The 14260-nt window shown below is 44.2% G+C and overlaps 1 protein-coding gene across 1 annotated transcript; it reads right to left on the bottom strand.

The window, feature by feature from the left end:
- Positions 1-4924: 4924 nt before the first annotated feature.
- Pthlh (parathyroid hormone-like hormone) lies at positions 4925-14200 on the bottom strand. Its single transcript, XM_013033422.1, has 3 exons — positions 14077-14200; positions 7589-8011; positions 4925-5378 (listed from the first exon to the last, which is right to left on the bottom strand). The coding sequence occupies exons 1-3, from the start codon at positions 14178-14180 to the stop codon at positions 5369-5371; spliced, it is 537 nt and encodes a 178-aa protein (XP_012888876.1). The 5' UTR covers positions 14181-14200; the 3' UTR covers positions 4925-5368.
- Between the last annotated feature and the right edge of the window lie 60 nt (positions 14201-14260).

The raw sequence follows: 14260 nt of genomic DNA, 5'->3' as shown, positions 1-14260 counted from the left end.
TGAGCAAAAGAGCTTAGGGACAGCATTCAGGCCCCAAGTTAAGACCCAGTTTAGAAAGAAATCACCATTTAGGGTGTTTAACTCCCATTTTCCAGTTTGGCAAATAGAAAATTCTTTTCTCTCTTTTTCTATTTCTCCCTTCTTTAACCCTGCTGTACTAAAACAAATCCTTGTCAAAACTTCCTTTTCTTTCTCTCTCTTTTTAAAAAAATGAGTAGTTCTACAATGCTTATGGAATAACTATTGAACATTTCTTTTGGTTCTTTGCAAATTTAACATTGATTAATGCTGATAATAGGCCTTTAGCATTGACGTAAGCTAGGAATTGGGCTAGGGCCATCCCATAATGATAAACTCAGCCATTTCAAGGCTGCGTTGTGGTGAAGTCTGGGTCGGGGATGATCTGATGAATTAGAAGATGAGTGGGAAAGAAAACATTGTGGAGCCATTGGTCCTTGAGCTGTGATTTAAAGAGGAGAAACTTGTGGTTTGGTTGTTGTTGCATGGATTAAGGAAAAAAAACTAAGCAAAGGCTCACAGCCAGGAGAGAAAGCATCTGAGGAAGGAATCACATGACAATAAATGTTGCTGCTCTCAAGGGTGAAGGCTGGGTTAGACAAGGAGATGAAAACAGTGGAGAGAGCCTAGTGCTGGTGACTCACACCTATAATCCTAACTACTCGGGAGGCTGAGATCTGAGGATGGTTGTTTGAGGTCATCTAGGCAGAAAAGTTCGTGAGACTCTTATCTCCATAACCAGTAAAATGCTGGAAGTGGAGGTGTGGCTCAAGTAGTAGAGTACTAGCCTTGAGTGAAAAAGCTGAAGGAGAGCAAAGGATCTTGAGTTCAAGTCTCAGTGTTGGCCCACACATGCACTCCCTCCCCCAGATTTCTTTCTTTCTTTTTTTTTTTTTTGGGTCAGGTCGTGGGGCCTGAACTCTGGGTCTGGGCGCTGTCCCTCAGCTCTTCAGCTCAAGGCTAGTGCTCTACCACTTGAGCCACAGCGCCACTTCTGGCTTTTTTCTTTTGTGGTGCTGAGGAATCGAACCCAGGGACTCGAGCATGCAAGGCAAGCGCTCTACCACTGAGCCACCTTCCCAGCCCCTCCCCCAGATTTCTTGAACACAGCATATGAGTATTGCTACTGAGATGTCATTTTACTAGCTGGCAACAGTCATATTCAACATGTAAACACATATGTAGAATTAGTGTGGTTGCCATTATGACAGTAACCTACATTATATCTTCAGCAAACAATCAAAAGCAAAAGATTATAGAAACAAGAATTTGCATTAAGCTATAGTTACGATTAATTTGCTTAATACCAATTAATTTGCATTTAATTTGCATGATGCAGTGTTAAATGCAAGCGAATGAAACTTCTTCTGACTGAATTAGAGTGGGCATGGCTTTTCTGGGGATCCCATTGCTCCCAGCCAATGAGAAAGAATTTCCTGAAGGGTGGGCTACTGCCTTGGAAGAAAAACACCACCTATCTGGGGCTGGTGGCTCACGCCTCTAATCCCAGCTACTCAGGAGCTGAGATCTGAGGATCATAGTTCAAAGCTAGCGTGGGAAGAATTGCAAGAGATTCTTATCTCTAATTACCAGCAAAATCCTGGAAGTGGAGGTGGGACTGAAGTGGTAGAGCACCACCCTTGAATGAAAAAGCCAAGAGAGAGTGTGAGGCTCTGAATTTGAGTCCCAGTACTGGCACACACATGTACACACACACACATGCACACGCATGTGCACACACACAAGTACTGGCACACACGTACACACACAAGTTCTGGCACTGGCACACACACACACACACACACACACACACACACACAAAGAAAAATATACTTCCTGGATAGTATGTTGTTTCTGGGCTAACTCTCTAATATCTTAACTCAATAAGAAATAATGTTTGGAAATATACAGGGCTATTTCTGCTCAAGACTGGCTCTCTACCAACTTGAACCACAGCCCTGTTCCCACGTTGCTGCTGACTAATTGGAGATAAGAATCTTTTCTGCCCAGGTTGGCCTTGAATCATGATCCTCAGATCTCAGCCTCTTAAGTAGTGAGGATTACAGGTGTGAGTCACCAGCACAGGCTTTCCACATGATTCACAAAAGAAAAAAGTCACTCACATGCCTATCCAGAGCTGGAAAACCTTGTCAAGGCTGGGGTGGGCCGCATAGGTGGCCCATGTGGGCAGTGGGCTCGTAGATCAGGTAGCCGGGGATAATCATGCAATCCTCTAATCATTTATGACTGCTTTAATGAGGGAGGAAAATGGCTCCGAAGCAGGCCAAGTGTACATGCAGAGAAGCAGAGAAGCAGAGAGCGAGCGAGAGCGCTTTCCTCAGGAAGGGGGGGTGGGCAGGACTTGGAAAATTTGAATGTTGGAGTTTTGGAGCAGGTTGAGAGGTAAGTAGAGGGGGGATTTCATCTCCGGGGTGGTCCCGCTTTTCCTTACAGAAAGTGGCTCTCTGTATAGGTTTACATTCTGCCTGCCAGCCACAGCTGCCGCCTGCCCCACCCCACCCCACCAGCAACAGCTGCTCCTTCATGGCCATGCAAACACCTGGGCTCCGCGCGTGCGTGCGTGCGTGTGTGTGTGTGTGTGTGTGTGTAAGAGAGATAGAGAAATAGGGAGAGACAAATAGATGAATAGAAAGATAGACAGAGAGACAGAGAAATAGAGATGGGGACAGAAACACAGAGACAGAGACACAGAGAAAGAGAGAGAAATAAAGACAAACAGGGACTGAAACACAGAGACACAGAGAAACACGGAGAGACAGAGACTAACAGCCACACAGAGAGAAATAGAGACAGAGATAGAGAGGCCCAGAGAGAGACAGAGACAAAGGAGATAGATAAAGAGAGAAACGGACACAGACACAGAGGGAAAGAGATGGAGAGAGAGAGGACACACGAAGGAAATAGAGAAAAGCAGAGAGGAGAGGAATGGGACGGGGGAGTAGGCAAGGGAGAGAATTTCAAGAACGTTGTGGACTCTAATGCCATGGCTGGCTTTAGTAGACAACTGTCAGAGGGATGCTGCCCCTCTCCCCCAGGGTAGGATAGGCTGAAGCAAAACAGGATGCCCAGAGCTCTGATTTTCTTGAATTCATTGAAAAGTAGGACAGAAACTGTGCTGTCTAAAAGATGTGTGTGTGTGTGTGGGGATGGGTATGCTGGTTTTGGGACTTGAACTCAGGGCCTCTGACTCTAGCTTAGCTTTTCCACTCAAGGCTGACATTCTTCTAATGGAGCCACAGCTCCACTTCCACCTTTTTTTTTTTTTTTAAACTGGTCAATTGGAGATCAGAGTCTCACAGATTTTCCTGCCCAGGCTGACTTGGAACCTCCTGAGTAGTTAGGATGACAGGCATGAGCCACTGGTACCTGCTTTATCCTTTACTCAGGATGAGTGAATGGAAGAGAAATGAGAACGCAGTATTGCTAAATCTGGCATGGCACGGTTTGTTATCATTTGGCATTTATTTGGTAGAATGTGGAGCCCAGAACCCCTTTCTAGTGGCTTCTCAATGACAAGCCCATGCACTGCGCCCATCACTTACCTTATTTTATGAAAGGTAGATGAAGTATTAATTTTTTTTAGCTCCCAAAGCAGAGTATTTTGGGCTAGGAGTCGGAGTCACCATGAAGCACAGCTTATTTGTCAGGAGTTGTATTTATTCTCATTTGCAAATGTCTTTGAGTTTGGATGGCAATGTGAGAAAAGTCTTTGGAAGATGTTTTGAAGTTGAATTAAAAGACAATTTGAAGCCAGGCGCTGGTGGCTCACACCTGTAATCCTAGTTAGTCAGGAGAGTGAGACTGGAGGATCATGGTCTGAAGCCATTTTTGCTGGTCGTGGGACTTGAACTCAGGGCCTGGCACTGTCCCTGAGCCTCTTTGTGTTCAAACTCTACCACTTGAGCCACAGCACCACTCCTGGCCTTTTCTGAATATTTTATTGGAGATTAGAGTCCCGACTTTCCTGCCCGGGATGGCTTTGAACCATGATCCTCAGATCTCAGCCTCCTGAGTAGCTAGGATTACAGGTGTGAGCTACCAATGCCAGGCTTCCAAATGAATTTTTAGACATTGATATTAACTTTCATCAACAATAGTATAAGTGTCCGTTCTGATTCATCACTTAATGCTGCTCTGAATATATTACCTGTGCTCCAAGCAATAATCTACAGTGTGTTTGTTTTATAATGATGGCCAAGAGTGTGGTAAAAAGACTATGGTTCCCCAGAGCTGTGTTTTAGGGACTGGCTAGACCACAGCTATAAATACATTCAGTGTTTCATTGGATACTAGACTTCTGTCAGGAAAAAAATTGAAGTGGTGGGTTAGCAAATTAATTTTTTTCCTTTGACAACAGTGGGATTTGAACTCGGGTCTCATCCTTGCTCTACCATTTAACACATGCTTCTAGCCCTTTATTATTATTTTTTTCAGGTTGTTTCTTAATTATTTATTTATTGGTGCCAATCCTGGAGCTTGAACTCAGGGCCTTGGAGCTGTTTCTGAGCATTTTGCACAAGGCTAGTGCTCTACCACTTGAGCCATGGCTCCTACTTTTTTTCCCCTGGTTATTTGGAGATAAGAGTCTCACAGACTTTCCTGCCTGGGCTGGCTTTGAACTGTGATGATCAGGTCTCAGCCTCCTGAGTAAGCAGGATTACCGGCGTGAATTACCAGTGCCTGGCTAGACATAATATATTTTAAATAATTGCTAATTATAAGTTAATGTAGAAATGTTGGAAGCTGTACCATTTTAAATGCTTAAGGCCTGTATTCAAAAAAAGTTTTAACAAATCAATTATGCTGAGTTCTCTCTAGTAGAAAAATCTCAAGAATAGAATATACCCTCTGAGTCATCATATAATTAGGTTATATTTTATTAGGCATTCTTTACAAATTTAAAATACTGCTATTTTTACATGCACAGGGGAAAATCAGCTTGAATAATTATCTTTAGGCATTCATTAAAATCAACCACAAAATAGAGACACTTCATTGTGTCATTTATCAATACTTGATATGTATATCTAAAGTGCATTATGTTACAAAAAATATAGAAAATCAGCAGCACCAAGATACCTTTACAAAATAAATACATCAGTTGACAAAATAAATTATGGTAAATGTGATATTAATAATCGGATTAGCCCTGGCAAAAATAAAATATTCACAATGGCCGATGTGCAGTTTCATGGAGCAGTAATGGAGATGACAGCTTTATTCTAATGCATTTACAGTATTTACAGATAATAAATATTTCTAATACTTTCCATATGTTTACTATTACAAAATTCTGTAATTCGTCCTTGGAAGTTTTCGGCTGAAAATTTCAGTATGTCCTGTGAGGAGAAGGAAGGGGAAGAAGAGGAAAAAGAAAACAGGTGAATTTTTCTTCAAAATGGGAAGACACAAAATAAAAACTATATCACTGGGCAGGGTGGCTTACACCTGTAATCCCAGCTACTCAAGCAGCTGAGCTGTGAGGGTCAAGGTTCAAAGCCAGCCCAGTCAGGCAGATCTGGGAGACACTTATGTCCCATTAACCATCACGAAGCTGGAAGTGGAGGTGTGGCTCACATGATAGAGCCATAAGGGAAAGCCTAGGGACAGTGTGTAGGCTCTGAGTTCAAGTCCCAGTACTGACCCAAGAAGCAAAATAAGTCAGTAAGTTACTCACTGTGTTTCTACTAAATGATATTCATTGACTGAGTTTAAGAATAAAAATGGGAAGAAATAGTGTTTGGAACAATTGTTTTCCCAAAGAGAAAGAAAAAGGAAATAAATTACTTGACCAGGAAAATATATTTAAAAAATTTCACCTTGTCTACATGCCAATATATATATATATATATATAAATACATACATACATATGCACACATATAAACATTTGTATACAATATATATGTCTGTATAGGCATATATACATACATATATTCTCTTTGCTACTGGTATTGGGGCTTGAACTCAGGCCCTCACTCTGTTGCTTAGCTTTCTCTACTCCAGGCTGGCACTCTACCACTTGAGCCACACTTCCACTTGCAGGTTTTTGCTGGTATAACTCACTTGTGTTTGTCTACCTGGGTTGGCTTCAAACTGTGATCCTTAGATGTCAGCCTCAAGAGGAGTTCGGATGACAGGTGTGAGCTGCCTGCTTCTGGCTAGGAATTTTTTACTTCTTGATCTCTGAACTAAGGACGATTAACCACTCAAGTGTGAATAAAACAAGTTACATTTCTACTGCATTTCTCTGGAAAAATTATGTCAGCTTGCTAATGGACAAACAGACATATGAGAAAACCTTAATATTTCTCAAACCAATACTTAAAATGATTCATTTTTCATGAGCTGGTGAAAACCAGAGTTAAATCTAATTAAAACTTAAAACATATTTAGAACATATGTTTAAAAATAACTTAATGTGCCAGTCACAGTGGCTCATGCCTATGGTCCTAGCTACTGGAGATGCAGAGACAGACTGAGAAAATAATGTTTGAGTCCAAAGAGGGCAAAAAGTTCCTGCGAGCCCATAAAAAGCTGAGCATGGTGGTACAAATGGCCATGCCAGCTACATGGAGGTGGAAAGCAGGAAGATCTCAGTTCAGACTCTGTAGGCAAGAGGTGAAAGATCTTACCTGAAAAATAACTAAAGAAAATCAAACTGAGGGTGTGGCTCAAAGGATAGAAAGCCTGGAGTGATGAATTGAATTCAAAACCAGGTTCCAAACAACAAAAAACAAACTTCAAAACGTTTTGTTGTTGTTGTTGTTGTTGTTTTTTGCCAATCCTGATGCTTGAACTCAGGGCCTGGGCACTGTCCCTGAGCCTCTTTGGTTAGTGCTCTACCACTTGAGCCACATTGCCACTTCTGGAATTTTTTTCTGAGGAGTTTATTGGAGATAAGAGTCTCACGGACTTTCCTCTCTGGGCTGGCTTTGAACTGGATCTCGGCCGCAGTAGCTAGGATTACAGGAGTGAGCCATCAGCGCCGGGTGAAACTTAATGTTTCTAAATAAAAATAATTTGGAATTGAAATTCAATGATGCATGGCTGGCTCTGGAGATGCTTTCCTGCAGTGTCTGTAGATCTTATTCAAGCATCTTCTAAAATTAGAGCTATGGCTCAAATGGTAGAGTACCAGTCTTGAGTGAAAAAGCTACAGGACAGTGTGCCCAGGCCCTGAGTTCAAGCCCCAGTACCTGTGTACATACATGTGCGCGCGCAAGCCCCAGTACCTGTGTACATACATGTGCGCGCGCGCGTGTGTACACCCATGCGTGCACGCATGCGCACACACACGCACAGTCTCAGTCTTTTCTGCCTGGACTGGTTTGGAACCAAACCCTCAGATCTCAGCCTTTGAGCAGCTAGGATTACAGGTGTGAGGCACCAGCACCCGGCTAGTCTTGGCTTTTGTCTGCTTTTCAGGTGCGTGGCAGTTGATGGAGACTCAGAAAGAAAGAACTATTTGGGTTTGCCCCAGGCAAGGGCAGAGGGGAGAATGGAAAGCCAGAGCAGACCCAGGTGAAACCAGGCCCAGAGAACTGATACCTTGAACGGAGCTGCAGCCATGTGGCTGAGGGGTCAGTGTGGTGGGCCCCTTCGGACTCCATGCTGGTGGCTCCTTGGTCCCTCAGGGCAGATCGAGTTCTTCTTTTCTTCTTCTCCTGCTCTTTGCGCTTGCCAGGCTTGGCTTTCTTCTTCTTCCCAGGGGTTTTGAGGGGCTGCTCCTTGTAAGGCTCCACCTTGTTGGTTTCCTGAGTTAGGTATCTGCCCTCGTCGCTGGCTCCAAGTTGGACTGGATGGTTCTTGGTGTTTGGGGGAGGCTTAGAGTTGGGGGACACCTCTGAAGTGGCTCTGATCTCGGCCGTGTGGATCTCGGCGATGAGATGGTGGAGGAAGTAGCGGCGTCTCAGGTCCTGAATGGACTTGCCCTTGTCATGGAGAAGCTGGTGCTCTGACACGGCCCGCTTGCTGTGACAACAAGAACACACGTTAGCGTGGCCCTGGGGATCCACCTGCACGTGGAGGCAGAGGAGCAACTGCTCCACGACCCTCCGGGATCCAGACAGAGGGCAACAGTCGGGGCAGGGGATGAGGAGGGCCAGCCTTCTGGGGTTGCTTTTCCAGTGTCAACTGCTACGGTTTCCTAGGGATCAGTAGCTCACACCTGTAACCCAGCCACTCAAGGAGACTGAGATCTGAGGATTGAGGTTGGAGGTTTGAAGTCAGCTTGGGCAGAGAAGGCTGAGACTCTTATCTGTAAAGTGCCAGCAAACGGCTCATACCTGTAATCACAGTGACTCGGGAGTCTGAGATCTGAAGATCGCAGTTCAAAGCCAGCCCCAGGCAGGAAAGTCTGTGAGACTCTCCTATCAAGTTAACCACCAACAAGCCAGAAGTGGTAAAGTGCTAGCCTTGAGTAGAAAAAGCCCAGTGAGAGTGCAAGGCCGTGAGTTCAAGTTCCAGTACTGGCATGCATACACATGCACGCACGCGCACATACAGACACAGACACAGACATGACTTATTGGATGGGAATCTAACAGGAGCCTGGTTACATGGGTGGGAGGAGCTGCTTTGTTTCTGAGGGAGCCACGGTGACTAGATGAAAATTCACTTGCTCTGACAACAGTATTCTGGAAACTTAATAATCTGCAAATTGGAGGTTTGAGTACAATGTATTTACCCTTTAATAGCATTTTTGAAAGCTAGAACTATATGATGGCATGTTTCATAAGCAATAAAAGTTAATAAATATCTTTTACAAAAATGTGACATAAAAAAAAAAGCAAAACTGGGCTGGGAAGGTGGCTCAGTGGTAGAGCGCTTGCCTTGCATGCATGAGGCCCTGGGTTCGATTCCTCAGCACCACATAAGCAAAAAAGAAAAAAACCAGAAGTGGCACTGTGGCTCAAGTGGTAGAGCACTCACCTTGAGCTGAAGAGCTGAGGGACAGCTTCCAGGCCCAGAGTTCAGGCCCCACGACCGGACCAAAAAAAAAAAAAGCAAAACTCTTTTTGGCCAGTACTGAAGCTTGAACCCAGTACCTTGAGCTCTTACTTAGCTGCTGTACTCAGGCTAGCCCTCTATCATTTGAGCCACAGCTACACTTCCAGCTTTTGGGTGTTTCATTGGAGATAAGAGTCTCACAAACTTTCCTGCTTGGGCTGGCTTTGAACCTCAATCTTCAGAATTCTGCCTCTTGCGCAATGAGGATTAAAGGTGTGATCCAGAGCACCTGGCTAAAAAAAAAAAATCTCCAGTAATAATAATTGCGATGAGGGAAGGTTTTCTTTCTCAGTTCCTGGCCTACATATCTGTATTTGTGTCTCGCTCTTATTAATGAAGCCGTCCATTCTAGCTCACCTTAGAGCCAGAATGTGAGCACAGGTCCTCTCAGAGCCAGCTGCTAGGAGCTCTGAGGCCTGGCAGTCACCTGCTAAATTTTGGTGTCTTCAAATCAAGAGACACATGTTCCCAGGGTGACTCTCCTGGGAATGCAATATTCATTCTCTCCTTGTGCTCTGTAACAAGCAGACACGGCACAACTCTGTCTTATTTAAAAGGAGTACATCTTCAGCCTGGTTCTGGGGGCTCACACCTGTCATCCTAGCTACTCAGGAGGCTGAGATCTGAGGATCACGGTTCGAGGCCAGCCCAGGTAGAAAGTGCAGGAAACTTCTCTCCAATTAACCACCAAAAAGCCAAAAGTGGAGGTGCTCAGTGGTAAGAGTTCCAGACTTGAAAAAGCTAAAAGGATAGCACCCAGGCCAAGTTCAAGTCCTGCATTGGCACAATAAGTAAAATTAATAAAATAGCATAGTGTATCTTTTACAAGGTACAAAGCTTTCCGTCCATCTTTTAGAAGAAATTGTTAGAATATTGGAAAACATAAAGAGTTGTGAAACAAAATATGAAATATTGTTAAGCCATGCTATTTAGTATTTTTTTTACTTTTTTATTTTAAGTAGTTAGACAAAGGGGTTACAATTGCACAAGGTTATTTAGTATTTTTAAGACTTTTGCCTTTAAAGTAGTGTGTGTGTGTGTGTGTGTGTGTGTGTGTGTGTGCCAGTACTGGGACTTGAACTCAGGGTGTGGGCACTGTGCCTTCTGCGCTCAAGGCTAGCACTCTACCAGTTGAGCCACAGCTCAAGCTCAGCTTTTGATTTTTTTTGGTGGCTAATTGAAATAAGTATCTATTTTCTGTCCAGGCTGGCTTCAAACTGAGATCCTCAGATCTCAGCCTCCTGAGTAGCTAGGATTACAGTCGTGAGCCACAGGTATCCTGGCTGGTCTTTAAAATCCTGTGAAGCACAAACCTCTGATTGGGAAATTGCATGAGAGGGTGAGGAATACAATCGTATCTTTCTCATCAACAGGGAAGGAGGACCATAAACTATTCTCTTTATTTCCATAACAAGGCATGAATTGACATAAGGAGAAATCCTGGGCATGTACAAACTCGATACACCTTCGAGGTGAGTAATCAATTCAAAATTAAGGGGGTTTTCAATTAGATAACTCTCTATTTAAGTTGTAAATAGAGTATAAAAATAGTTGGTTTTTTAACTCATCTGCAAACATGAAAAGTAGCCCAATTGCTCACCTGGCATTTATGACACACCTGGGCCCTAACTTAGAAAAAGAAATATGGCATTTTGTCTGGTGCCACGTGATTATTGTTTGAAAAAAGAAACCCATCAAACATTTAAAGGAAACATTTCACACAAATAATTTTAAATTCAGTCAAATCGCAGCTGTTAATTTCTAAATTAAAAATTCTATGGACACCTGGGGCTTACGCCTGTCATCCTAGCTACTCCGGAGACTGAGATCTGAGGATCGCCATTTAAGGCCAGCTGGGTCAGACAAACCCAAGAGGCTCTTATTTCCAATCAAGCTGCAAAAAGCTGGAAGTGGAGAGAACCAGCTTGAGCAGGGGGGACAAAGCTATGGGACACTGCTTAGGTCCAGAGTGCAAGCCCCAGTACTGGCAGGCACATGCATGTGTGTGCTTGCACCCCCCCCCACCTCACCTCCTCCACTTATGGGGGATTTTCCAGGGTGGGGAAAGAAGATTGCATTTCTAAGGAACTTTCAAGGAACAGAAAGAATAAAGAGTCATGAAAGTTTCTCTTCCTGCACAGGAAAGAACAGCATGAGTGTTAATGTAAAACTCCCAAGACAAGACTCTGAGTCTGAGAAAGTTCCGAGATACACGAAAGAGACAGGGTTAGGGTGTTAAGAGTTGAGATGATTCACTCAGAGGCCCTTCCAATTTGTATGACTCAGCTGAAAGTTACGCTTTTCATTAAGTGGGAGAGACCCGGGCTGGCTCGGGAGCCAGGCAGCCAAAGATGCTTTCGCCTCAATCTGCTGCGATTCCCTCTCTCACTTAAACCCAGAGCTAGCCACCTGTCTGCCAAGCCTTATTCATCTGCCCAAATGAATTCAAAGACCTCATTTTCTTTCCAGTCTCCAACTCGGTCAAAGCTCTACACCCCGGAAATAAAATCTTTTCGACTAAGAGGTCCAGAAAATTCACAACTTGTAATTACCTCTTTGATGTGGCATAGGCAGTACAATCTCAGTACTATGTCTCCTTTTTTTTTTTTTTTAAAGTAACTTCTGACCAGAGGCCAGTGGCTCATGCCTGTAATCTACCTGTAATCCTAGCTGCTCAGGAGGCTGAGATCTGAGGATCCCAGTAAGATGCCAGCCCAGTACAAAAGTCTGTGAGATTCCCATCTCCAATGAACCACCAAAAAGCTGGAAGTGGAGGTGTGGCTCAAGTGGTAGAGTGCCAGCCTTGAGTGGAAATGGCTAAAGGAGAGTATGAGACTCCAAATTCAAGTCTCAGTAGCATCACACACCATACCACACACACACACACACACACACACACACACACACAGAGCACTAGCCTGACTTCATGTACAGTAAATGAATGTTTTGTCTATTGCTCAGAATTTACTGTTACATGGCAGAGAGACAAAAATAATGTGTTTTTTTAAACTCCCTTTGGCTGTGATAATTTGATGAAATCTCTTCATCTGCTGATGAGTTCTGTTGTATGAAGCATCGGGGCTGGAACCCGGTGATCTATCAGCATGAACGATGAGGGTGTTTTGTGGTGATTTATAACCATCTGTTGAGTGTTTAACTACAATATTATATTTCACCCACAATCAAAACCCTGGCTACTAAATGGGTTTCTAATGTGGGTGGGTTATTTTATTTTTTTGCAAGGTACAACAAAGGAATAATTTTTAAAAAGTAAGCATCAAGACAAACTTAGAACCATTTTCACATGCTAGAATGTGGATTTAACTGTGGCTCACTTACTATTTCTCAAAAGAGGAAAAAAGCATTTCTTGAGTACCCTCTGAAAAAATTGGCGGTACTTCAAGATAGTATTTCTTAGCCAAATAAATATAGTATGTAAGTGTGCTTTTAAATTTTCAGTCTTCATCTATATTTCGATTTGTGTGTTAAATAATTGAATATAATACAAGTCATGAAATAAAGCAAGAAGTCTGAGGACAACTTATAGAAATAAGTGAGTATAAACATTGATTTGGAGAATACAATGACCCTTTATCTTTGCGTATAAAGTTTTAGACAATTTGCCTTAGGAGCTTTTTAATAGATTTCAACCAAAGTTCAGACAAGTCTTAAATAATTTCATTTAAGGATTTTCCCCTTTAAGAATAATAATATTAAATCAAGGGCCACTTAAAAACAGTTGTTTTTTCCTATATCCTCGAGAATTTAGAAGAAAGCATCGTGACCCCAATTATGAATGTTAGCTATTTCTACTTTTATTAAGTGAAAAAGTTTTCCTTAATTCTTCCTTTTCTTTCTTCCCTTCTTTTACTTCCCTCCCTCCCTTCTTTCTTTCCTCCTTCTCTCTTCCTTTCTTTCCCTCCCTCCTTTACTCCCTCCCTATCTCTCTCTCTCCTTCCCTCCCTTCCATATGTGCCAGTACTGGGTCTTGAACTCAGGGCCTGGGCGCTGTCCCTTAGCTTTTTCACTCAAGGTTGGCACTCTACCACTTTAAGCCACAGCTCCACATCTGGCTTTTTGGTTCTTAATTGGAAATCAGAGTCTCACAGACTTTTCTGCCCGGGCTGGCTTTGAACCTCGACGCTCAAATCTCAGCCTCATAAGTAGCTAGGATTGTAGGCATGAGCCACCAGCGCCCGATGTTCTTGGCTCTTAAAGCTTATGCTTTTCCTGTCCTGAGTCCTGAGACCGATTCTTCAAGATTGCCCAGAGATGGCATCACACAAGTTAATGAGCTGCCAGTCCTACAGATAATTAAGACAGGGTTACTCTAGCTCTCTTCCCATTTTTCAATTGTTACACCCAAGTAATATTTCCCTGGTGTGCTTAGATAGATGATCGTCTCAAAGTCAAATTACCCTTCAAAGAACCACCAATGGAGAAAGTAAAAAAAAGCCCAAGCGCTCAGTGCACAGGGCAAAAATACTTGCTGCCTGTCAGCCCTCGCTCGAAGCAGGTTCGAGCACCCACCGTTTGCGGGGGGGACCCAGCGCCCTGACCTTCTTGAATCTGAGCCACAGTCAAAGTGCTGGCTACTTTCTTATATAATATGCCTTCGTTATATAATACGGTCCAGTTTATATGCTTTAAACAAATGATGTCATTCATCTATACAATTAGATGTCGAGCCATTGCTCTTCCCACCCCAACAAGCAGCCACGGTGCAGTATGCTATCCATGTGCAAAGGCCTAAGTTCTGGGGGTTCAACTTCCTCTGCATTCCCAAAGTCTTCCCGGGGAGCAGTCCATCCTCCCTCAGGGAGACTCCGAAAGGAAAAATAACAGAGGCACCCCAGGATCTGGGTCTCCCCGCTCTCTCCTCGCTCTTCCCTCTGCGTCTCCCGGCGGGCGGCTCGACGACCCATCTCTCTGCCGGCGCCGGGAGCGTCGGGGACCGCTCTAAGTCCCTCAGCCCGCAGCCCCGCTGGCCCGTCCGAGGCGGCGCCCGGGAGGGGTGGGGTACTCACAGCCGGCGGCCGAGCCCGTCCACCGCGCGCCCGCAGCAGGGCACGGAGTAGTAGCTGAGCAGGAACACCGCCACGCTCCAGCGCCGGACCAGCGAGCGCAGCATCGTCTCTCCTCCTCCCGCGGACCTGGAACCGAACGCGGCGGGGCGCGGAGCGTCAGCCCTTGCCCTCGGCCCGCCGCCGC

Source organism: Dipodomys ordii, unplaced genomic scaffold (genome assembly GCF_000151885.1).
Source record: "Dipodomys ordii isolate 6190 unplaced genomic scaffold, Dord_2.0 Scaffold167, whole genome shotgun sequence".
Classification (NCBI taxonomy): Eukaryota; Metazoa; Chordata; class Mammalia; order Rodentia; family Heteromyidae; genus Dipodomys; species Dipodomys ordii.
Note: the sequence above shows the minus strand (reverse complement) of the source record. Positions and strands in the feature narration are given on the sequence as shown.

Excerpts from the sequence above, each read along its gene's own strand:
- Pthlh (XM_013033422.1), bottom strand. The coding sequence starts at position 14,180 with ATGCTGCGCTCGCTGGTCCGGCGCTGGAGCGTGGCGGTGTTCCTGCTC. Across the intron at positions 8,012-14,076 it reads GACGGGCTCGGCCGCCGGCT|CAAGCGGGCCGTGTCAGAGC; the intron begins GTGAGTACCCCA and ends TTGTTGTCACAG.